The sequence below is a fragment of the Hylobates moloch genome, unplaced genomic scaffold, assembly GCF_009828535.3.
Source record: "Hylobates moloch isolate HMO894 unplaced genomic scaffold, HMol_V3 SCAFFOLD_10, whole genome shotgun sequence".
In the NCBI taxonomy this organism is placed as follows: domain Eukaryota; kingdom Metazoa; phylum Chordata; class Mammalia; order Primates; family Hylobatidae; genus Hylobates; species Hylobates moloch.
The window spans coordinates 102,677,206-102,701,945 of record NW_026652285.1 but is presented as its reverse complement, the minus strand read 5'-3'; the positions used below and the strand labels follow the sequence as shown (position 1 = coordinate 102,701,945).

General features: G+C 56.0%; 1 protein-coding gene across 4 annotated transcripts in view; it reads right to left on the bottom strand.

Moving 5' to 3' along the window:
• Positions 1-24,740, bottom strand: part of ASS1 (argininosuccinate synthase 1) — a 55,676-nt gene that overhangs the window by 10,192 nt on the left and 20,744 nt on the right. For all 4 annotated transcript variants that reach the window (XM_058445844.1, XM_032165425.2, XM_058445843.1 and 1 more), the window contains 7 exons: positions 23,164-23,238; positions 19,068-19,138; positions 18,461-18,491; positions 13,043-13,133; positions 10,203-10,287; positions 9,560-9,624; positions 733-864 (listed from right to left, as the gene is read on the bottom strand). In XM_058445844.1, the coding sequence (XP_058301827.1) occupies positions 733-864; positions 9,560-9,624; positions 10,203-10,287; positions 13,043-13,133; positions 18,461-18,491; positions 19,068-19,138; positions 23,164-23,238 (550 nt within the window). The remainder of the gene's footprint in view (positions 1-732; positions 865-9,559; positions 9,625-10,202; positions 10,288-13,042; positions 13,134-18,460; positions 18,492-19,067; positions 19,139-23,163; positions 23,239-24,740) is intronic.

Genomic DNA, 24,740 nt, shown 5'->3' with positions numbered 1-24,740 from the left:
TGTTAAACACCACATGAGGGTTGGATTTTGGAGTCAGGAGGCCTGGATTCCAAGGCATGGAAACCCAGGCTCCTTACCTGCAAAACGGGGACACCCCCCCCCGTCAGGTGCTCATGTCACCCACTGGTCCTTCCACACATGGGCTGGGTGTGTGACAGGGCTCAGGCCCTGTGGCCACCCCGGTAGTTTCATGGTCAAGATCTGGCTCCTGCAGTACTGGGGTCTGGGGCTGAGTTTCTGGTCCGGGGAGCCTCTCCCTCAAGTTCATGGAGTAGGTCCAGGTTCTGCCTGGAGACAGCCTGACTTGGGGGTCACACCCAGCTAGGCCACTTCTGGTTTTATGCTTTCCTTCTGAGCCTCAGTTTCCTCGTGTACAGGGAGCTGCAGACCTCCTGGGAAAGTTGTGAGGACCATGTGGGGTGATGCCTGGCACGTGCTGGAGTCATGCAAACTGTAGGCGGTGGAAGCTGCCGGACACCTTGAGAAGCCAGTGCATCTCCCTGGACACAGCCCATGTCAAGGCAGCTTCTAGCATCCCCTTGCTCCCTCATGCCCTGCACCTTCCCTCAACCCCCTTCGGCCTGCACCTTTTAGGGCCTCACACGAGGATGGCAGTGGGTAGCAGGGGAGGAAGGTGCTGATACGGAGGGGAGGGCCAGGCCCGAGAGCCTGACGGTGATTTGGGATCCCTTGTGGGGCGGTTAGAGGGGGCAGCCGTAGAGTCTTACGCACCAGTGTACACCAGCTCAGCAAATTTCAAGCCCAGGCCTTGTTTGATTTTGCGCACTTCCCGGTCCATGGTGAAGGCCTCGATGTCTAAATGAGCGTGGTAAAGGATGGTGCCTGCTGGGGTCTCGTAGATACCTAGCCATTTTTCCAGGCAGGGGGAAAAGGGAGAAAAAAGAGAGAAACGCATGAAACCCAAACTGTCAGCAAATGACAAAAAAAAAATAATAGTAATAATGACTCGTCTGACAGGAGACAAGCCGGTCGGACCCATTCACTCCCAGCTTGCTGCAAAATGCATCTGTCATTATGTTCATGCTGGGGCCACGACAGTCCACTCTGCGGCTTGTGGAGAAAATGTCTAGATGCCCCCTTTGAAGGGGCCCCAGACGCTAGAAAATGACAGGGTTTCGGAGCAGCAACCCCTCCCTCCCCATGCGTGCCCACCGGCCCGAGGTTGAAAGCCTGTAATTAAAGCGACTACGGCAGAGCCCAGAGCCCCAAATATCCCTTCCTCCCTTCCACCAGGGAGCCAGGGGAGGGGGACGGCTGTGCACATACATGTACACATGTGTACACACATGCCACCTTCAGCCCGTGGGGCCCCTGCGGCCAGGTCTCTCCAGAGGGCACTGGGGTGGCAGAGGGCTTGGGCAACCACCTAGGCTGACCCCACTGTACAGATGGGGAAACTGAGTCCAAGAGGGGAAGGGACTTGCTCTAGGTGGAGCTGGGAACTGAATGCAGGCCCCCGAGTCCCTCACCAGTGCTGTCTGCTGCCCTGTAAGTCACCTGGCCATGGAGGCCCAACCCTGGAAGGTCAGAGGAGAGGGGATTGCTCAAGTGCCCTCTTGTAACCTCAGGCCCAGTCCCTCCATTTGGAAAACAACCTGCTTGGAACAGATGATCTCCGAGTGACACAGAAGTGCCTGGCCTTGGGCTGAGCTGGGTCTCGGGGAAGGTCCTACTGCATTGGAGGACAGTGGGGCACCAAGAGGCAGGACTGCCCACACCACACAGCCCAGGCCCCCTCTTGCCTCAGGAGTGTGACCTCTCGCATCAACTTCAGAGCTGGCCTTGGGCAAGCCCGCCCTGCAACTGCTGTCTGGGTGGCGCAGGGGCCATAGCTCCCCCAGCTCCATGGATTCTACCCCCAGAGCTTCCTTTCTTCCACCATACGTTACATCACTAAAGGGGCAGGTTCTTAGTTATCCTGGGAATTTACTAACATCTTTCTACAGTGGCTGCTTGAAAAAAACCCAGAAAGGATTTGTACACTCATGTTCATAGAAGCATTAATCACAATAGCCAAGAGGCGGAAGCAACCTAGGTGTCCATCGAGGGATGAGTGAAGAAGCAAAATGCGGTCCATCCATACGATGGAATATTATTCAGCCTTAAGAAGGAAGGGGGCTGGGCGCAGTGGCTCACGCCTGTAATAATTCTAGCACTTTGGGAGGCCGAGGCAGGTGGATCACCTGTCAGGAGTTCAAGACCAGCCTGGCCAACACGGTGAAACCCCATCTCTACTAAAAGTACAAAAAAATTTAGCCAGGCATGGTGGTGCATGCCTGTAGCCCCAGCTACTTGGGAGGCTGAGGCAGGAGGATCACTGGAGCCTGGGAGGCAGAGGTTGCAGTGAGCTGATTTCACATCACTGCACTCCAGCCTGGGTGACAAAGCAAGACTCCGTCTAAAAACAAAAAAGAAGGAAATCCTGACACATGCCACAGCATCAACATAAGGCTGTGACGCTAAGTGACAAAGGCCAGGCACAAAAACAAACACTGTATGTTCCACTCGTGGGAGGTCCCTCGAGTTGTCAAAAATCATACAGCCAGAAATAGTGGCTGCCAGGGGCTGGAGGAGGGAAAATGGGGAGTGTTTCATGGGGCCAGAGTCTCAGCTTTGCGAAATGAAAATGTTCTGGGGGTGGGCGGCAGTCACAGCGGCACAGCCCTGGGAAGGGACCTGATGCCGTTGAGCGGCACACTTGCGCATTTTAAATGGTTCATTTTATGTTACGTGTATTTTACCACAATTTAATTTTTTTTTTTTTTTTTTTTTAAACCATGAAGGATATTGGTTTTGACTCTGAAGCCCACTGGGGATCTGGGGAGGCTGAGTCTGCTGAGCCCTCGTGCACTAACCAGAAGTTTCCTCCTTAGAGAACTCCAGTCTTTGATCTTTAAGTCTTAGAATCACAAGAATGTCAGAGCTTGCATTAGGATCAATCCGGTACTGTGTTCTCCCGACTGTTAGCTGCCAACCTAACATTCAAACAGCCTGCGGCAGAAGCCCAGCATATAGAAGAGATGGCAGAGGCTGTGCTGGGAGGAACAGAGGTCCCTCTGCAAACTCTGGACTCGCTTTAAATCTAGTCTCACACACCAGTTTTACAAATGAGAACCTGAGGCCTGGGGAGGGGGGTGGCTTGCCTAATACCACCCAGCCAACTGCAGGGGGAATGGGCCCAGCACCGGGGTCTCCCATCTCGGCTCCAGGTGGCCTCGAAGGGCCTTTGGCAAAGTGATCAACTGCTAACCAGAGTGTGAGAGAAAAAGCCCAAGTCCAGACTTGCTGTGGAGGAAAAGCTTGGTTCTCACCATGGCTCCGTGTTCCCGGGTGGAAGGGAACCTCTCTGGGGGCTTAGTTCTCTCATCTGTAAACCCCTGATATACTGGTGTCAGGTGACATGCTCGTGAAAGCCCCTCAGATCAGCCAGGTGCAAATATGAGTATCGTGTGCTATGAAAGAGCCCACCCCGCTTCATTGGTGGGGGCTGCAGCCTTCGGCATCTCCACCGTCTGAATCTAGTTGTGACCTCTGATTAGGAAATGGCCTCTCTCCAAGTTTGTGCAGAGATCCAAGCCCTCAAATCCCTCGGGAGTTCCTCAGGCCTCACCGTGACTCTTGTAAACACAGTTCAAATGGGCCCGTCGTCATTTTCTGCAGAGCAGCTGAGAGCCACAAACCAGGAAGGGGTAAAAAGGCTGATGGCGGGAAAGTCATTATAGACAGCCTGGAGAACAGGGACATAGAACTTAGCACAGGCCAGGTGTGCGGGGGCTCACACCTGTAATCCCAGAACTTTGGGAGGCCAAGGCGGGAGGATTGCTTGAGCTGAGTTCAAGACCAGCCTGGGCAACGTAGTGAGACCTCATCTCTACCAAAAACCTAAAAAAAGTAGCTGGGTGTGGCGGCATGTGCCTGTGGTCCCAGCTACTTGGGAGGCCAAGGTGGGAGGATCGTTTCAGCCCAGGAGTTCAAGACCAACCCGGGCAATGTAGGGAGACCCTGTCTCTACAAAAAAATGGTAAATTAGCTGGGTGTGGTGGTGTATGCTAGGTAGGAGGATTGCTGGAGCCCAGGAGGTTGAGGCTGCAGTGAGTCGTGATCGTACCATCGCACTACAGCCTCGGTGACAGAGCAATACCCTGTCTGAAAGAAAAACAAAACATGACGACCCCAAACAAACATGACAGCACCAAGAAAACCACCAGAAAGGGGAATGGTTCAGCAGTGTGTTCAGAAAGCCCAGTGTGTGCAGAAACGGGAAATCTCTGCTCCAAAATGGCAGATATAACAGTAATGTTTGAGGAGCAAGTTTTCAATCAGCCTAGAAACCTTATGACCAGAAATAACGCAATTGCCCAAGAGCCACCAAGAGCACGACACTGACAAAGTCCTGCTGGTCCTCCCATCCTGGCACATAGTAGAACTCGATACATACTGGGTTGGAAACAGGCCTTCTAGTGATTAGTTTGAGTACATTTTGGAAAATTCCAGAAACTTGCAAAGCCCATCCTTACACTGGCCACAGAGTCGTAATAGTGCCATCCTGGGCAGGCCAGTAGCAGGAGCCCTCATTTTTAACTCCTAGATACCTCCGCCCGCCTCCCTGCTTTTCTGTCCTCAGCTGGGCCAACTGTGGGGCAGTCCAAACTATATTTGCAGGGCTGGAGCTGGGCACCAGGAGTCCTACAACCATGCTTTACAGAAAGTGCCCAGCTTGGCCTTGCTGTGTGACTTTGGCCGGTCTCAGCCCCCTCTCTTAGACCCAGGCAACCCATCTGGAAAACAAGAAGGCTGCAAGTTCCTGCTGCTCTGACATTCCAACTTCCTTTGGGACCTATCCCAAAGGTAAGTGTTCAGAGCGTCCTCCAGGTGTGCCCTACTTACTGACGGTCTTGTCTCGAGAACACTCGAGGCCACAGCATCGCCTGCCATCAGTCCAGAGAGGGGAGGGCGCAGGTGGGCTCAGGGCTCGAGGAAGAGCTGTGACTTGCCCAAGGTCCTCCAGCTACTGGCCCATCACAGGTGTCCCCAGGAAAATGAGGCCAGTGCCACCGGGAGCAGAGAGTGTCTGGTGGGCAGAGGCCAGGCAGAACCTCCCGCTTCCTGAGCCCCCAGCACTGGCTTCCTGGCTGCCACCCTCCCAGGCAGCCTCTGGAGGGCTCGTGGGCAAGGGGAAAGTCTGCAGCCACAACACGCACCAGCACAATTAATATTCCTGCTCCTTTTCTTCGAAGGTGTTAAAGTTAATTGTGATGGATCAAAAAGCTTGTTTTTAGGTTGCCACTGACTCGCACGCGCACGTGTGTGTGTGTGTGTTGTGTGTGTGTGCATTTTAAAGCTCTTCCCTCTCCACAGGGGTAGGGGGTACAGATGATTTCTGTGTTTCTTCTGGAAAAAAAAAAAAAAAACAGCGACAGAAACCTGATGCTAAAAGACTATGGATTTGGGGCTTTTGACAGTCGGCATACAAACCACTGCACAGAGAGAAGGAGGAAATGACAGCTGAGCCTCTGTGTTGCCGTGGAAGAGACAACATCTTTGGAGTGACACGCACAGCATCTCCAAGTGTCTACTTTCATCTCCCCGTGTTTATAGGAAAAAGACAGAGGTGTCAGCAGTTCTCTGTGGAGCAGCTTCAATCACACCATAATTACTGCCAAGAAGGGTGCAGCGGGGAGTGGGGAGAAGGGCAAGGAGCTGGGGTGGCCAGGGTGGCTGGGGGGAGAGTGGACCAAGCAGAAAGAGGTGGGAACCAAACAGCTGCTGTGGCTCAAATTCTTCTCGTCTGTCCCTGAGGCTGCCAGGTTAGCCAGAATGAGCAATTTTGCAGAATTGAGTGGGATCCGCCAGCTCAGCTGGGGCCCTGGCTGGAGGTGAGGGCACCTGGACTAAAGGCTCTGGTCCTTTGGGAAAGTAGAAGTGATTTGGAAGAGGTGGGGCATGGGGGTTGGCTGGAGCCCAAGGGCTGCCCTTTTAGGTACCAGGGCCAAGGTGAGAGGCAGGTCAGGGTGGGACTGTAGCCATCCTCTATGCTCCTGGTGCCTGGCGGGCCCCATCCTGGGTGGGCCTCTGGGGCTGAAAACCTCTGCTTCACAGGTCTCCCTCCATTCTCCATCTGGAATGTTCCAGATGGTGGGTGGGCACGTTGGGCAAGTGGGTGGCAGCCCTTGTTCCTTCTGGGCCAGAAAGTAGAGGAGGAAGGAGGAAGGGAGACAGGAGGGGAGAGTGGGGAAGGGGAGGAGGATGTGCAAAGAGGGAAGGGCAAGGGAGGGAAGAGGGGAAGGAGGAGGAAAGAGAGAGGGAGGAGGAAGGGGAGAGAGGGAGGAGGAGCAAGGCGGGGGCAGGCAGAGGTGAGACGGGCAGGGCTGGGAGGAGAGCAGAGAGGGGAGAGCGGCCGGAGAAGTCTGGGGCCAGAGAGGAGAGAGAGAGAGAGAAGCTGAGCACAAGGACATGCGCTGGCTCCTTCCCGGCCTCCCTCAGCTTCCCTCCGGCCTGCCTTGCCCCCCCTTCTCTTCCCCACTGATTTCATTTACTTCACTTAATTAGCCCCCCTCCAGAGTTAAAAAGATAATGTGATAATGACATGTGAACAGCCACAATACAGAGAAAGCTACTCCAGCCGCAGCTTCCCCAGCCTCCTGTCCCTGACCCTGAGCACCGCTGACTAGGCCACCCCAGACCCAGGGCACTGGCGCTACCCAACTCCCTACACGCCCCCAACCCCCCCAGAGACAAAATCAGCCCTTAACGAATTTCAATTACGAGTTTTGTAAAATCAATACAAATGACATTTTCCCCTTGTACACCGAGATACGGACAATAGCATCTTTCTGTTCTGCCCTCAATATAATTGATGATTAACAGCTTCTCTCATTACTGTACGCTTAATAAAAACCTTGTCATGGGGGAATCCACGGTGCCCTAATTTACCGTCTCTCCTCTTTCCTTCTCACATGAAATATTGGGAGTAGAGAAATAAAAACAAGACACCACCCTAAAATTACCTAGCAACTTTCTCTTCTCTCCCCAACCCAAAGCAAGAAAATAGGCAAGTGAGGACAGTCAGAGGGAGATGATATGACCTCCTCATCTGGCCCCTTGACAATTGGAGTTCCAGAGGGAGAAACTTGCCTAAGATCACACAGCAAGTTCTTGCCGTCAGAATCCCGATTTTCTTCCCTGTACAACACTGACTCAATTCTGTGCTTTTAGGGACAGCCTCCAACAGTCCACACAAAGTACCAGGGCAAAGTGAAGGCTGGGCCCCAGGAACCTTTCCCCAGGTGGGTGGTAAGGAGCCACGGGGGTTGGAACAGACTGTTGATCTCATGGCTCTGGCCTTCTTAGGGCATGAGGCCCCCATTCTGGGAAAAAGGTCCAGCCTCCCTGGAATGCTCTCAGCTACCATTCCACATTCAGAATAGTGCAGTCCAGGTCTTCATCACTAACCACCTCCTTCAGTTCATTTTTGCTCAACTCTGCTTGACTCGCCCCACCTCGCGAGATGCAATTTCACAATGACTTCAGGCCAGTCCTTATCTTTCCAATAGGGAAGGCAATACATTTTCATCGCGTATGCCAATCCTGATCGTTTGGTAGTGCCTGCAAGCAGCCCTGAGATACCTCTGGAGGCAACGGGATAGTGCCAGCATTGACTGGTGATGCCTGCCACAGGCATGACAAGGGCATAATAACAGGTGCAATACTGGAACCCTCCCACCCCCTGCCACACTGACAGCTCCCAGAGGGTGGGGGCTGCTTCTGTCCCCATTTCACATGCCCTGGGGACTGATGGCTATTTATGGAGCACTTCCAATGTACCAGTTCCTGCCACCATACATGAGTTTGAACCCAGATCTGTCCAACTCCAGTCTAAGCTCTTAGCCCTCCACTCCATGCCGCTCTGGGCCCAGATGGCAGTCCGGGTCCTGCCACTAAAGTGCCTGGGACTTGAAGCAAGCCCTCTATCCCACCCCTCCCCAGCCCTGGCTTCCCCATCTGTAAGTGGGGTGCTGGTGTGTGGCTCCTCAAGGTCCCTCCCAGCTCTCCCTGGAGGGTGCACACCCCGCTGGCTCCCAAGGGCAGGCTGCAACAAAGGGGCATCTAATCACATGTTAATATAGGTAAGAGACAAAGGTAAGCCAGGATAAAAAGGAGCAGCTAATTAGTAACATTGTTCTCAAGGCCTTCCTAGAGCTGCAATTAGGTTGTTTCTCCTGAATAACAGCAAGCAAGGAGCTAAAACCACAAGAAAGAGGCAAGCCCGCCTCCCCCTTCCGTGCTACCATGCCTTTCGAGGTAAATGCAAACAGGTCAGAGCCAGAGTGATGCAACTCCCAACGCTTGCCACATTATACTTGGGGAAACTGAGGCCTAGCGATAGATGACAAGTCCAAGGTTGTTGGGCAAGGCAGGGAAAACCTGGGACCAGAACCAGGCATCCTGCCCTCCGGAGCACCACCCTTTTCTTCTGGCCCACATGGGGTGATCGGCTCTCTTTGGATTTTAGAATCTTAGTAAAAACAGCCTGAGAGACATGGGTCTGTGACTACCGTGGCCAGGTGTTATTTGGCTGTGGTATCTTTTCAAGTCGACCCTAAGCAAAGAGATCTGAACATTTACCAAAACGGGGAGCCCTGACCCCACCACCAGTATTAAAAATTCAGGTGCTCAATTCAGGGGCTCCGACTGCTGAAACCTTGCTCTCTCCCTCTTAGGACCCCCAAGAAAGAACACAGCATGGCTTTATCACACACTGGCAGACCCTCAGGGAGCTGAGATCCCCTTGGGTATGAATGGGGAAACTGAGTCCTGGAGAGGAGGGTGTGGTCAAGATGAAATGGTGAGTGGCTGACAAAGGGAATCATGGGCTTTGGCTACTAAGAGAAGACAGAGGCACCTGCTTGGGGACCAACTGTCCTGCTCCTAGGCCCAGCCACAGGCGGATACGCGGCTAGGCAGGTTAGAGGCCAGCAGAGGTGGCAGGCATGTCACACCGAAGCTCAGCCTCAACTGCGGCACAGCCCCATCCCTGGAAAAAGGGCCCGTGAGCCGTGCCTGATGCTGGGACAGGCCCTTAGGCCCTGGCCGGCTCCCAGCGCCTGTGCAGCCACAGCGCCCACCCCTGGCAGGATTTTCGCCCTGCCTGGCCGGCGGCCTCCATGCGGCCTTAATGACCACGAAATCAGGCCTGCACGGTCTGCCTCCAAACCTGGCCTGCCCGCCCCAGACACAAGACAGCCTGACCTCTAGGCCTGGCCCTGGCCTCCCTGCTCCTTGGAGACTCCCTAGGCCCTCCTGGGCCTCTCCCGGCCCTTGGACAGCTCTTCTCATAACACCCTGAAAGCCAGTGGCAAAGGGCCCACGATCCCCACTTGGCAGGAGGGAAACTGCAGTCTCGGTGTGTGGTGAAAGGACGTGCCCAAGGTCGCCCACGTAGCATGGGGGTAGTAGCGTCCAAATGGGACAGGGTCTCAGGGATCTCTGGGTTTGCTGGGCCCCAAGGCAGACCCTGAGGCGGGCTGAGCAGACTCACCTCGGGACTTCATTCCAATGAAGCGGTTCTCCACGATGTCAATACGGCCCACGCCATGCTTGCCCCTGTGGGAAGAACCGGTCCGTTAGGTTCAGGCGCTACCGCAAGGCTCAGTCACCCACCCAGCTGGGCTGTCGCAGGGTGGGCACAGCTTAGGCCACACAGTAGGCAGCATTTCAGGATCTAAGACTCAAGAGGACATCTGAGCCAGGTGACCTAGTCCAGGTGCCCACTGGACAGGTGGGGAAGCTGAGGCCCAGAGAGCAGGGATTGCCCAGGTGTGAGTTCAAATTGTTCCATCTGTTACCTGTGTCCTGGGGCCCTGCCTAGCACCAGAGCTAACTACTGCTCCCTTTCCTTCTATCCTGACCTCCCATCCAGCCAAGGGCCTGAGAGCCCCAGCCTAATGATCCCTTGGAGGCAGGAGACCCCCTGGGCTTGTTATCTTCCAAGGCTAAGGACCACGGAGCCTCTCCTGCCAAATGGGTCCCCCTGGTCCGGGAAACTCTGGCTATGGGGAAGGGACACGGCCTGTGCTCCACACCCCTGAGCCTCAGCCACAACCATTAGCTCCAACGGTCCAGGCTCGTGCTCGCCCAAGACAGCGGTTCCCAGGAGGCCGGACAGGGCTGCAGACACTCACGCGACTTCGTTCAGGTACATGAAGAGCTCCAAGGAGGTCTGGTGGGTGGTGCCATCCTTGACGTTGGTCACCTTCACAGGGACCCCTAGGGTGGGAAGTGAGGGCAGTGGGCCTCTGGGCCCGGCTCAGCGGAGGAGCCTGCACCCGCCACCCCACCCTCTCCCTCCTCCCGCAACGCCTTAAATGGATGTGACAGATATGGACTCCAAATGACTCCTTCAAAAGCCCTGTGCAGGTTGAGGCCTGCTGCAGGGAGAGAAGGGGCGAGAAAGCCCCCCAGAATGAAAGGGAAAATGCAATAAAAACGCTCTCCCCCACCCTCCCATTCTCTTTGCCCCTTTTGCATTTAGGGGCTGTGAAATTGGAACCCGGCCCTGAACTAATTGAATTTCACGCTCCACCATTGTCTTATGCCGGGAGCACCTTCTGTCCCACCAGTCACCCGGGGGCCGCCTGGCCGAGGTGTGGCTGGGCTCAAGCACACATACTCGCTCACACATACACACACACACACACACACACAGCCCCCTGACACGTCTGTCAGGCGGACGGACCCTGCGCCCCGACCCTGTACCCCAGACCCACACGCAGCCATCTGATTGATGGGGGTGACAGGGTGCCCGCTCCAGCAGGCGAGGTGTCGGCAGCGTCCCTGAATCTGAGGAGCTGGGTCTGGGGTGGCAGGAGGGCAGGAGGGAAGGGGTTGGTGGGGGCAGTGGGTGGGTTCGGGGTTGACTTTGAATAGCAAGGGGCACTTTCTCGAGCGGTGTGAAATGAGCAATAAATGTATTGGGGCTAACAAGAGAGCTGAAACAGTGACAAAGAAAAGCTGTTCAAAGTTGGCGGCTAATCCCCCACCCATCTGCCCGGCTCATTACCATGGAGCGAGCCATCGGGTGCCAATCAGGCCTCAATAGCAGCTTTCGAGGCTTTATTAGCCAGGCGCCGCTTGGAGGGGCTTCACTCAAGGCGCTGTCAGCCTCGCCATTCTTAACCCCCATTTCCAGGGGTTTTATAACTTGGTTGTAAATTGCTATTAAATGTAAGTCTGCCCAATAATGAACCTTAAGCCCCTCTCGCCACCCCCCGCCTCTCCCCTCTCCCTTTCTCTCCCTCCCCGGTCCTATTATCGGCCTTCGCTGGGGCCTTAGATGGGGCCTGCCCGGGAGAAGAGGTGACATTGTTGGTGCTGCTGCCGGAGAAAGCCTCTTAGCCTTTAAAATAGTTAATAATTAGATTAAAACTTCAAATAAATTAACTAGAGAGTGAATGGGCACTAGCCAGGGGAGGGTTCCTCCTGTCTTTTTTTCTTCTTCCAGACAGTCCCCAAATCATGACAATAGGTCACGTTTCTTCGCCAGTCCAGCCTGCGGAGCTGCCCTGGTCCTCGGGCAGGGCTGCTGGAGCCTGGTGCCCAGGACCGTCCACAGCCTGCCACCCGCGTCCCACCCTCACGGCTCTCCAGGCTCCTGGGAGCCCCGCGCAGGGAGCCAGGAGGTGCTGCTGGGGCCACTCCCGCCATCTTCTCAGAGATGATCCTCAAGGGAGGCTCTGTGCCTGCAAACAGGCCTGGGGGCCCGGCTGCCTTTGGGGCCCTCTTTGGCCCCCCAGTAGGTTGGGACAGATGGAGGGGAGCGAGGAAGACAGTCGCTGGCTTGGCCGGGCTCTTGGGAAAGGCCCAGAAGAGGCAGATTATTAAAGCACTTAGCCTCCGACACCCCATTCCATACACCATGCTGGGTACCTGTGAGCATCATGCCTGTGGTCCGTTTTTAGATGAGTGCACCCAAGGCCCAGCATGGTGAAGCTGGCTGTCAAGGTCACACCAGCAAGGGGGAGAGTGGGATCTGCAGCTCTGCCTCCCCACCGGCCTGAGGCTTCCCCACCCTATCCTCCTTTCTGTGGTACCCGGGGTAAGAGCCAAGCGCCAGAGCTGGGCCAGGCCTCTCCACGAGCCTCTGTCCCTCTCATCCCAGCTCCAGTGTGGGCAGCCACTTTGTGGACGAATGGGCCAGGCCCCCGCCTGGTCCTTGGGTGCCCTTGTGCCCAGCACCACCTCCTCCAGGAAGCCTCCCTGATCTCTCCAGCATCCTGAAAATGTACCCCTTCAGGCCCTCTGAGCCCTCCCGCTGAGCCCAGCAGGCATGCCTCGCTTCTCCATCCTTCCTCCAGGCCAAGAGATGCCCTCTCCCAAGCTCAGGCACCCAGGCACTCAGGCCAGTCCAGCAAACGCTTCCTGTTGACAGCAGTGAGGAGAAGGGAGCGTTCAGTACAGCCTCCACTGCCGAGGGGAGCAAGAGTGGCCGCAGCTTTGAACATGGGGTCAGCAGGGTGAGGCCCAGAGTGGCTCAGTGAAGACTGGCGAAGGCTTTCCATGTGGGGTCCTAGGGGTCCCTGAGGCCAGCTCGCCAACACTCACCATTTACTGAGCACCTTCCAGGGTCAGGGCCCAGGGCTAGATGCTCCCTTGCAGGCCTCATTCTACCCCGGGAAAATAGCAGGCACTCTTTCATCCTCAGATACAGGTGAGGAAACTGAGGCCCAGGAAAGCTGAGTGGCTGTTCAGAGACTAGAGCACTCTCATTCCAGACCTGGTGCCCATGAACCCGAGTGATGGGTAGCCGAGGGCGTGTTCCTCCCAAGCCTAAAGGCATCCATGGTTCATGGGTCGTACTGTCCAAGGAGGGGGGCTGTGCGTTACCTTGAAGCCCCTGCCTGAACTCCAGCTTCCAGGAATGCAGGGCAGGGGTAAAGAGGGCCTAGGTTCCCAGGCAGGGAGGGGAAAGGAGCCAGGTCCCCAAGAGTCAACCCCCTTCAAGTCCCAACAGGTGGGCACATACCTTTTTTGAACTCGATCTCGAGAATGTCAGGGGTATTGGGGGCTTTGGCTGGGTCCTGGGTCTTCGTGTAGAGACCTGGAGGCGCTTGGTTCTGACAAAAGACAGAAAGAGATGGGAGGATGACATGCCAGTTCCCGGACACCCTATAGCCCACCTCCCGCAGGGATCTGCACCCCTCTCCTCTGTCCATTTCCCCACCAGCTGGTGGGGTCCAGCAGATCCCCCGGTCCCCAGCCCTCAGCCTAGCACCAGCCCCGCTTGCCAGGGCCTGGGAAACAAAGGGCTGGAGAAATCAGACAATTTTTCCCCTCAACTTGATCTCATCTTTTTCTTCGACGCCCCCACAGCTGGAGGTAGAATAGCTGGAGAGGAACAAGTCAGGCAGGAAAAAGTGTGACTTTGGAGGAGCGAGGCGGCGTTCCGAGGGCTTCCCAGGAGCGGCACGCACACTCTCGCCGGCTCGGGATTGGGGTTTATTCTGCACTGACCGCAAAGCTAATGACTGCCTGTGACCCCAGCAGGTGCTCTGGCAAGCCGAGCCGTCCCCGGGGTTCCCAAGGTTAATACTCACAGGGAGAAAAGAGAAGAGCAAAGCAAAAACCCATTTGAAAACACATCAACCTTTATGTATATTTTTTCTTGGGCGTGTTGGAAAATGGGCCTCTCGTCTGATGCAGTGGTGGAGGGGCTGTGTGTTGCCTGGAACTCTCGAAATTCCCTCCCACCTTCGGAGGCCCCAGCTCCCCCAGGCTGTGGCTTGGACACTTGCCACTGTGGGGACTGGGGCCTCTTGGGCCTGACTGCTCAGGTCCCTCCTGTGGGCATCCTGTGCCTGGGGTCCTTGTTCACCTGCTGACATCTAGAAGTGCTGTCTCATCTTTGCTTTAAAAACCTTGCAGACGGCTGGGCGAGGTGGCTCACGCCTGTAATCCTAGCACTTTGGGAGGCCGAGATGGGTGGACTGCCTGAGCTCAGGAGTTCGACACCAGCCTGGGCAACACGGTGAAACCCCATCTCTACTAAAATACAAAAGAAATTATCCGGGTATGGCGGCGTGCGCCTGTAGTAGTCCCAGCTACTCAGGAGGCTGAGGCAGGAGAATTGCTTGAACCTGGGAGGTGGAGGTTGCAGTGAGCCGAGATTGCACCACTGCACTCCAGCCTGGGTGAGAGAGCAAGACTCCATCCCCCACCCCCCAAAAAACAAACAAACAAAAACACCTTGCACACATTCACGTATCACTTCCCATCTGCAGTCTGAGTTCTCAGCAGACCCATCTGGTAAGAAGGTCAAGCGCTCTTACCCCATCTACAGATGAAGAAATCGAGGCTGAGCGGGAGGGACTGGAGCTGCAACTGTGAGTTCTGTGCAGGCAGAGACCACATGGGACTTGTTCCCTGGCACTCAGGACAGCAGCCCCGCGAGGTCCTCGCCAAATACATATTGGATTTTAGAGTGATGGGCAATACCCCCGTGCCAGGATCAAGATCTCAGGCTGTGGGGCCTTGGGGAAGCTTCACTTCCTCCAGCCTCAGTTTCCTCATCTGTAAAATGGGGAAAATGACACCTGCCCTTGGCCATCTTACAATTTAAGTATATAAATATTTTTTAATTGGACATGAAAACACACAAGAAAATGTCAGGGAAGGCATGGTACAAACTGGAACATGCTCTGCAGGTAGAAAGGGCAGCTGAAATTCACTCTGGGGGTACATGCTCGGCCCAGCCTCCTCCTCCTTCTGCATGGGATGGGGCTACATAAGTGCCTTGAAGCTCACCTGTGGTCATTTGCCTGTGGCTCTGTGTTAGTGACCAAGTGCCTGATTTTTCCTGGTTTTAACACTGGAAGTCCTTTGTCCCAAGAAACTTTTAGTCCTGGGCAAACCAGGACAATTGATCCTTCTAAGACAGGGACCGTGGTGGATCCTCCACCCCCACCTCCAAGGTACGATGTGACTCAGGGCCAGCTGTATCCCTGCATCAGTGCCCATTTGTGGGGCAGGAACAAGAACCCAGTCTGTCTTTCCCTAAAGACAGACTCCAGGAGGTAGGAGGGGCCCTGAAGGACCCCCAGCCTGATGCCTCTGTGGACCACAGGGAAAGCCAAGGCTGAGAGGTGGCTTCTCCAAACTATGCTTTGGAGGCTAAACGTAGGGACTCTTTCTGCCACCTTACGCTGGTTCCCAGCTGCTGTAGTAACCTGGGCTGAGAAACAGGGTGAGGCTTGTGGCCAGAGCCAGCCAGCATCACAGCCACAGGCAGGCATCAGGGCTGGCCCACTGGGCCCTGCCAACTGCAGCATTCCCTGGGCACAGACGGACGGTCCCCAAGGCTCATCCTCAGCAAAAAAGTAAAGTGAACTGCACTGGATCCTGGGGTGACTACACAACTCCACAGCCCCATCTCCAGCTGCCTGGGACTCCCCTAAGCCTCCAACCAGGGTGCCGGTACGAGGGCCCCACTCCCACCCAAGCCCAGCTCTCTCCCACCTCCACTTGCGCTGGGCCCGACTGTCAACTGTTTTCAATGCGTTGCTTGTCACTTTCTCTCCCACCACACTTCCTAAGGGAGCCCCAGACCAAAGTGGAGGCTGACAGTGCGTGCATTTGGAAGGAGAGGAGATGGGAAGACTGGAGGATGAGTTTCTGCAGACTGCAGCAGAAGTCAGAGGCAGCTGTCAGGCGAGCACCTGACAGCGCCGATTAAATAAAATAACTAAATAGAAATAAAATGACATTTGCTTTGCATTCCGCGGTGGCTCGAGCGCCTGCCTTCTTTTTACTCTCCTTCCTAAAAGCCCAGTTCAAATGACAAATAGTTTGTTGCCGAGTATCAATGCCATCTATTTATCCCTCCCAGCGGGAGGGCTCACTTCCAATGTCATCTGTTGGGGGGGGCGGGGAGGGAAGAGAGTGAAGAAAGAGAGAGAGAGAGTCGGGGTGGGGGGGTAAGGGGAGAGGGCGAAAGAAAGCATGAAACAGGCCCCAAGAAGGAGAAATTGGAAGCAAATGGCCCATGAACTAAACCATGGTGTAGAGGCATGATCGATGCCGCAAATGGTTTATTCATCCATCAGCTATGGCGGGCCGGCCACTGAATGCGCTCTTTCACTGTGGACCGTATGAAGTTAAAGCAAGTAAATTTCTATCTTTCTTCGCATTAGCTGCCTCATTGCCCTTCAATCAGCCCTCACGGAGGCAGAAAATGGCTCAGCCATCTGCCTTCAAGCCCTCCCTTCCGCAGGTCTCCTGGCTTTTTTTGGAGAGGGGGAGGGGCACGGGTTCCCCAGGCTCTGTCCCCCTGAGCTCATCCCGAGGGGGACAGGGCTGCCAGGTCCAGGGATGCAAGGGTTCGTCCTGACGTGGAGCCCCACCCCCAGCACAAAGCCCTTGGGGAGTGTGCATGGCTGGGCAAACTCCCTTCCAGAGTGACTGGACTCTGGGTGCCTGGGTGGGACTCTGGGTGCCCCGGGACTCTCAGCAGGAATGATGCTTCCCCTGACTCACACCCAGCTCAGCCCAGCCCAGCCTTTCTTGAGAGGGGTCCCTGAGAGGACCTTGGACCCTTCCTCCCATGAAGAGGGAGCATGGGACCCCCAGCTCCATGACTGAGGGCTTGCCCTGTGCCAGGCCGAGCACTTTAGATGCCCCAGGAGGGAGGTGCTGTATTTTCCCACTTTGGGCAAGGGGTACTGGAGGCTCAGAGAGGTTGGGTAACTTGCCCGAGGTTGCATAGCAATAAGAAGAAAAGTTGGGATTTAGACTCGGGTTTCCTGTCTCTGGGAGCCAAGTGTGGGTGAGGTAGCAGGATCCTTAATCCAGATTCTCTTTAGCACTGACTTCTCCACCCAATGCCCTCAGGAGACAGGAGGCCTGGGAGGGCGCAGGACCTGCCCACAATAGCTCAGTAACCTGCTCCGGGCCCCGGATGCCGTCCTGCACGGTCCGAGGGGTGATTTCCCTCTGGCCTCGCTCTGTTCTCTCAATCCTGAAGTCCTCTATTCTGGGGGGCCTCCTCTCTGCCCCCATAGGCTGCTTGCAGAGGCCATAGGCTGCTTGGAGAATGGCCGGGAGTGGTTGCCCGGCATGCTTGGGGCCCACGGGCCTGAGAGGGTGCCCTGCCTGGAAGCCACTCCGCAGGCCCGGCCTCCCTGCCTCCCTTGGAGCTGACTGACTGGCTAATTAGGGTGGCTGGCCTGAGTGTTGTGTGGTCAGCAGAGCATGAACTAGAAAAACCTGTGACCAGCAGGCAGCAGCCACACACAGGGGCCATCAGCCCCCAGGGGGCAAGGGTGGAGCTCTCCTGAGTGACAGGTTTGGACAGGGAGGGGGCCGTGGGCAGTAGGGGAGCCACAGAGCTGGAGGGCACCAGCCCCAGGGCCCGTTTCCTCGCCCGGAGCAGCCAGCGCCCTGGGGCATGTCTCGGCTCCGGGCCTCAGTTTCCTCACCCGTAAAGTGAGGATGCTCCCAGCCGGTGTCCTAGGAACTGAGCCAGGACGATGCCACCCCCGGCCCGCTCCCCAGACATGGTGGCTGCCATGTGATATTACAGCCAACACCGACCAGGGGGCGGCACGCGGGCGTGAGTGACAGAGGCCCGGGCCCTGGGCTCTGGTGCTCCCCAATTTCACCAAACCTCCCCGGGCACCCTCCCCTCCAGCTGGCCTTCTTGATTCCCCCAGGCCCAGCTGCACCCCCTCAAAAAGCACACTTTTCCCACCCCCAAACCAGCCTCCCCGGGGTGTGGGGCTGGGCCGGGGAACTAAGACACATTCCCTCAGGGACAAAGAGATTTTTCTCTTCCCATGATAGATTTGGCCCTGCCTCCCCCACCTCCCACAGTGGGCAGGGGTAGACACAAAGAAGCCCCCTACCCCCGGGACAGAAACCCGAAACTTCAAACAGAGCTGAGGGCCCAGCCCAGCCCGCCTGGGAGGCTTGGGACGGGATCAGGGTGGCCGCTGGTGGCGGGTGTGCAACACGGATCCAGACAAATGGGGCCTGGGGCTCTCAGCCATGCCTCCCCCCACCCCCCACAACCAAAACTCCAGCAGCACAGCCTGGGAGCTGGTGGACACAGGCTGGGCCCTCCCCCAAGTGTCTCATCTGCCTAATTACTTCTTTATTGTCTCACAATCACACTCTCTCTCTATGCTGCCCTGAGATATTTCCTTCCCCTGTTCATCCCAGCGGCAATTAGAAGAGGAAGGGCGGGGGGAGGTCTTCAAATGCAGCGAGGAGAGGGCGGGCAGAGGGGGGCCAGTGCAGGGGTCGGGGAACACAGGCAGGGCTCGGCCCCAGCCCCACGCTGGCCCCCGTGAAATTTCAAATTAGGCTACAAATACATCAGACAGCATCGGCATGGAGCTGCTACCACCAAAGGTGGCCGGCTGGGAGGAGACGGGGTTGGGGGGATTACCTTGGGGTTCTCCAGGATTCCAGCCTCGTAGCTGCGGAGGGGAGAAGAAAGACATGGTCAGCTGGGGAGGGACATGGCATGCCCCCACCCCCCAACACACACACCCCATTGTGCCCATGAGCCTGGTCTGCCTTTTACTCTCTGCCAGAGCATCTGCTGCCAACCTGCCTGAAACATTCTGGGCCCACCACAGTCACCCGTGGAGCTGCAGGTTGTAAGAAAGAGCTGGGGCCTTTCCCTCAGTCTTCTGGGGACTGCCCCACATGGTGGGGGGGGGGGGCCTCTGCCTCTGCCTTAAACACTCTTCCCCTGTGCCCCATCTGGGCCTCTTCTCCATCCTTGAATGCCACCTCCTCTAAGAAGCCCTCCTTGATACTCCTGATGAGGCCGGGTCCCCATGATCTATCTCCCCAACAACACTCAGCAGAACTGCAATGAGGGCAGTGCATGAGCTGGGCGCTTTGACCTCTGTCCTGCCTGAGGCCTCTCAGCTCACCAAGATCAGGGACCACTAGCGTGGGGGTCACCAGGACGTCCTGGGGCAGCGCATGGCCGTCCTTTGGAATGAGCCCAGGAGGACCAAGGATGGGTGGAGGGTGGGATTTACCTGATGTGCATGAGGTTCTCATCCATGCTCCACGGGTTCTTAGGAGTGACCGGGATGGGAATCCCCTGTTGCTGCAGGAAAGAGACAGCAGAGGCGGAGGTAAGGCAGCTGGAAGGAGGCGTGAGGTCCGTCCCAGGGGCCCTGCTTTTTCAGCGCCAAACTCTGGCCCCCATTCAGACAAGACCCCGGCTACCTCCTAGTGTTGGTCACGGTCACCTCCCTGGGGGGACCCTATTGCTGGACACGCCCCAGAGAAACTGCAGGACCGTGTGTCTGCGATGCTGACCTTGGAGGTTCCTTCCAGAAGACTTTGAGTCGACATTTCAAGGGCCCCTGAAGCACTGAGCAAGCGTGCAGGTGCCATGCCCAGGTCTCCCGGCACCAGCCAACCAGCCCCACCACCACCTTACGAGCTGGGGCTTGCGTGAACCCACTCGCACTGTGGACCAGGGCACCTGGCACCAGAGCCCAGGCGGTGCTTCCTGTGGACCCCAGGACAGGTGGGATGCAGGGAGAGCCTTCAGCTCATGGCCCGCACCTTCCAGGGGCACCCCTCCCTGGGCCTGGCGCAACAGCCGCACACATCACTCTGCAGACCCTAGAAGGGGAACACCCAGCAGATCCCGTCTCCACGGGACTCGGCTGTGGCTCTGTTTTGCTTCCTAAATGGCCTAGTCTGTTGTTACAGGAGGACACCCACTTCTGCCCAGGATGCCCAGGCTAGGAGGGCTGCAGGTCACACATGGAAGGCCCACCTGACTCAGCCTTAAGAGGAGGAGGAAGATGAGGCTTGTTGCCCTGGTGACCCGCACCACCCTTGATGACGCCTGACTGGAATCCAGCGCATGCACTCCAGCCTCCTCCTGCACTCGGACACCTGGCACTGCTCTCCTGGCCCCACGCTTACAGGGCACAGGGTGCAGTGAAGGGGCCCCACCCAGCCCCTCGGAGCCAGCGAGACTGGATGCTCTGCCTCTGAGCCCCTTCAGCCCCTCAGCCCCACTGGGTCCCCGTGGGAACCACAGGCAGCCCCCACCGGGTCACCCCCCACCCCCCATCTCTCTCCTGATCGGGTCGACCCCACTCAGGCTCATTCCCAAGATGGTGAGATTCTAGAGGCTTCCTCCAGGGAGCGGCTGTTTCCCATCGCCACCTTAACATTAAAATGAGGCGAAATGCTCTGGGTTTCGGGTTTTCTAGAAAGCCAGGAGACTCATTTTAAAACAGCCTACAAGGCTGGGTGCAGTGGCTCACTTGAGGTCAGGAGTTCAAGACCAGTCTGGCCAATATGGTAAAACCTCATCTCTACTAAAGATACAAAAATTAGCCTGGCATGGTGGCAGGTGCCTGTAGTCCCCGCTACTTGGGAGACTGAGGTAGGAGAATCACTTGAACTTGGGAGGCGGAGGTTGCAGTGAGCTGAGACACTGCCATTGCATTCCAGCCTGGGTGACAGAGGAGACTCTATCTCAAAAAAGAAAAAAAAAAAGAAGAAAAAGAAAAAAATCACTGAGGGCCCCTAAGAGCCTTAGTTTGGGTAGATTATCTCATCAACAGTTACCATATTACACATGAAAACTGAAATTTAAAAAAACAAAACACAGCCCACGATCTACTCTAGAATTTGAGGACTCTTCAGCCCACACACTCGCGCTGTGCCCTTGGCCAGGCATGGGCACCGGGACCTTGTGCAAGGCAAGACTGGACTCTCCAGCAGAGATGTCCTGGTGGCCTGCTGGGCTCCGTCCTCGCTCCTCACTCAGCTCAGCGGCTGGGTGCTAAGAAGAGCCGCCGGCCAGGCTCCATGGAGCCTGTGTTTTTGGGGGGTGGCGTGGAAACACCCTTGCCTCCCTTCTCAGCAGACCTCCCTCCAGGAGCAAGGAGAGGCGAAAGGGCGGGGAGGAAAGCAACAGGGGCCAATGACAATGACCCTCCCAAGACCAAAGAGATTTGTGCTTCCCGGCCTCTCTCGGTCCCGAGGTGCCCTGCTCACACTCTCATTGTAATTGAGGAGAGAAAACAAAACAATCTCCAACATGTAGACGTCGTGAGACCATCCTGTTTCTAGCTCCCACCTTGCAGTCTGGCTTTAAAAATAATAATTATAGCCAGGCTGGGCAGTATAGCAAGACCCTGTCTCTACAAAAAAATTTCAAAAATTAGCCAAGGCTGGGTGCTGTGGCTCACACCTGCAATCCTAATACTTTGGGAGGCCAAGGAGGGTGGATTACTTGAGTTCAGGAGTTCAAGACCAGCCTGGGCAACACGGTGAGACCCTGTCTGTAAAAAAATAAATAAATAAAAATATAAAAAACAAAAATTAGCCAGATGTACTAGGGCACGTTTGTAGCTCCAGCTACTCAGGAGGCTGAGTTAGGAGGGTCAGATGAGCCCAGGAGGTTGAGGCTGCAATGAGCTAGGATTGTGCCACTGCACTCCAACCTGGGTGACAGAGTGAGACACTGTCTCTAAAAAATTTTTTTTTTTTTTAATTATAGTGACAATGACAAGGATGGGGTGGTTCTGAGTGTTTTTCCATTGGACGATGGGTTGGGAGAGGATGGCCAGTGAAGCAAATGCATGTTTTTAATGAGTCCTCTGGCACCTTTTTGCCTTGGCTACCGAAGGGTCTTGAAAGCAGAGATTTTGAAAGCCCCATTGATTTTTGTGTCATCCATCTCAGATCCTGCCTGGCTCGGAATTTTGGAGGAGGCCTCATCGCTGCTCAGTCATTCTGACATTTCCTGGGTGCAGAAACACTGCCTCTGCCTCCTTCTAGAACGTGCTCAGATTCACCACGGTCATTTCTGATGAAACCCGTCTCCAGGAGAGGGTAGGTGGCCGAGGGGGCCATGCTCATCTTTCCCTGGCAAACTTTTCCTGCTCGAAAGGTTATGTGGGATGGAAGCTGAGCTCAACACCTTCTCCTCCAAACCTGAGAAGGAAGGACAGCAGTGCTCCTGAGACATCTATGCTAGAGAAACCAGAAGCCGCTTTTGTCTGGGGACTTAACGGAAAGAAAGGGCAACGTATGGGTCAGCCCTGCCCCTCTCTATCCAGGACTTGAGGCGTGAGGGTAGAGCTGGGTGGGGGCTCCAATTCATTATTCTTAAAGATGAAACATGCTTCATATTCTATATCATCAAGGAGACAAGGGGGAGAAACCTCGCCAATCCAGCTCCCTTAATAGCTCTGCTATTTGACAATTTGTTTGGCAACATATGGGCTTACTCTTGTAAACTCCCCTCTTAATAATAAAACAACAGATGGTAGAGAAGGTCTTCCCTCCCAGCGCTCCAGGTCTTAATGGGATGCTGGCGGCGGGGGCAGGGCTGCGTCCCTGCCGCGTCCCCTACCATGCGGCACCTTGGCTGCAGCGAGAGCTCACAGCCAGCCTTGGCGACTGCTATTTAAAAACCTGAGCAATTTTCTGGTGTGTGCACTGAGTTGCTTTTCCCCGGCCTGATTGATTGAGGCTGTTTGTCAAGGGCTGCCATCGAGTCGCTAAAAAGAAAGGTGCCCTGGGGAGCAGCTAAGGATCTTGATGCAAAACTTCTAATATGTTTTATTGCAACTTGTACTTCAAAAAGGGCTGGTGCCATAAAAGGCTTTGTCTGTGACTGTCCCTTGGAGCGCCTACCTGTTCCCGGGAAAGCGCTGGGGCAATTAGTATCCAGGGAATTGGGAGAACGGCTCCCCATCACATCCCCCTGGCTGGCCGATCACATCCCCCAGCCATCCCCCCAAGTGACACACACCAAAGGACACACACTGCGGAGGTGGCAAGCAGGGCTCTGGTCTCCGCCTCCCAGGGAGCAGGAGAGAGAGAGAGCCCTGTATCCTCTGGCTCGGGGGACTGGGAAATGGCCTCAGAGGGGCTCCGCCCTGGCAACGGGCTGGCAGATGACCACACCTCTGTGGGGTCGGCCCAGGGGACAGAGGCCACGTGTGTAGGCAGCTGGGGTGGAAGTTCAATCCCCCATCACGTGGGGTCAGTCCCGGCCTAGGCCACTGGCTCAGACAGCCCCCAGCAGGGACGTGCCCAGGGAGGGGGCTGTAGGGAAAGGTTGGGGGTGGTGGGGAGACTCGGCCATACCTTTGCGTATTCCATCAGGTCACTGCGGCCCTTGAACCGGTTGTAGAATTCGGGCATCCTCCAAGGAGCAATGACCTGGACATAGGACAAGGGGTCAGAGCCGGGAGGTCTGAGCTGCCGGCTTCCCCTGGCCTGTAAGCTGCAGAGCTGGCCTCTCCTGGGAGGGGCCCATGGGGGTCTCTGGCATGTCCCCAGAGAGGATGCCGTTGTGGAGGGTGAGCAGGGAGCCCCATGAAGGAGAGGAAGGACACAGAGTCGCTCACCGGGGCCGACTGGAAGGAGCCTGCACTCCATGGCAGAATGGTGGTGTGTTGGGGGGAGAAGGGGGTCCCTGTTCCCTGGGCCTCAGTCTCCCCAACTGAGACCTGAGAGTTTGAACTAGACGGGGTTCATGGTCTTTGCCAGCACCTTCAGCCGCAGGGCCACTGCCATGACCCAGGCAGAGTCCACAGAGCTACCGCTGCGGGCCTGGCCCCACGTGCGGTTGGGGGCCCAGAGAGGCATAGGCTGCCCCCCACCCACTTCTCTGGGTGTGGAAGGGAAAGAAGTGGGGGAAGACTCAGCCTGGCTGAGGGATCAAGCTCATTCCACTTGAGCCCCTTGGCCTGAGCTGGTAAAAGGAGCCCCCGACTCAGCCCTGGAGCTCACCAGGCCCCTGCCTCTGAGCAGGTCTCGGGGGCATGTGTGTGTGGGGGGTGGAGATGCCATTTGGTTGCTGGGCCATGGAGCTGATGGTGGTGCGGGGTGATGGAAGGCGCCCGCCACCTCCTCAGCCCCTCAGAGCAGCCATGGGAAGACCACAGCCCCACTCCCAGCTCCCGGAGCAGCTTGGCCCCTGCCCCAATCCCATCTCAGTGCCTGGGCTTGGCCTCTGCACACAAAGACCTCGAAACTGGACACCCTGGCCCCTCGAGCCGCTGTGGGAACTGAGGGAGGTCCCCGTCCTGCGGCCTCGCGGGCAGCAAATCAACAAGCAGCTACTGTCCCGGCCACTCAGCTGCCTGGTGTCTGGGGTCAAAACAGATCATTAGAGCTCATTACGGCTCACCTCCAGGCCACGCATCCCAAGCAGCTACCAGCTGGTTAAAGGGAGAGGGAAAGAGATTCCTCTTAGAAAGAATAAAATGGAAACTCCTGCGAGCCCCTTGGGGGCTTAGGAGGGGGCAACCCTTCCGGAGCTTTAGCCCAAATCGGCCTCAAAAGAGCTCAGTCCCGGCCTGTGCTGCCTACAGGTGGCCACAAGCCACGGGTGGCCATTCGGAGCACCTGAAATCCGGCCAGCTAGCGAGACATGCCTGCATGCAGCACATTCTGGGTCTTGAAGACTCAACACAGAAGAAAAAAGAATGTAAACGTCTCATTAATAATTTTTTTTACATTGATTACAGGAGGAATGATAACATTTTGGATCTATGGGTTTCGGTAAAACATGTTATTAAAATCATGTCATTTGTTTCATTTTTCTATTTTTAATATGGCTACTAAAGCTGGGCACAGTGGCTCATGCCTGTAATCCCAGCACTTTGGAAGCCCAAGGTGGGTGGATCACAAGGTCAGGAGTTCAAGACCAGCCTGGC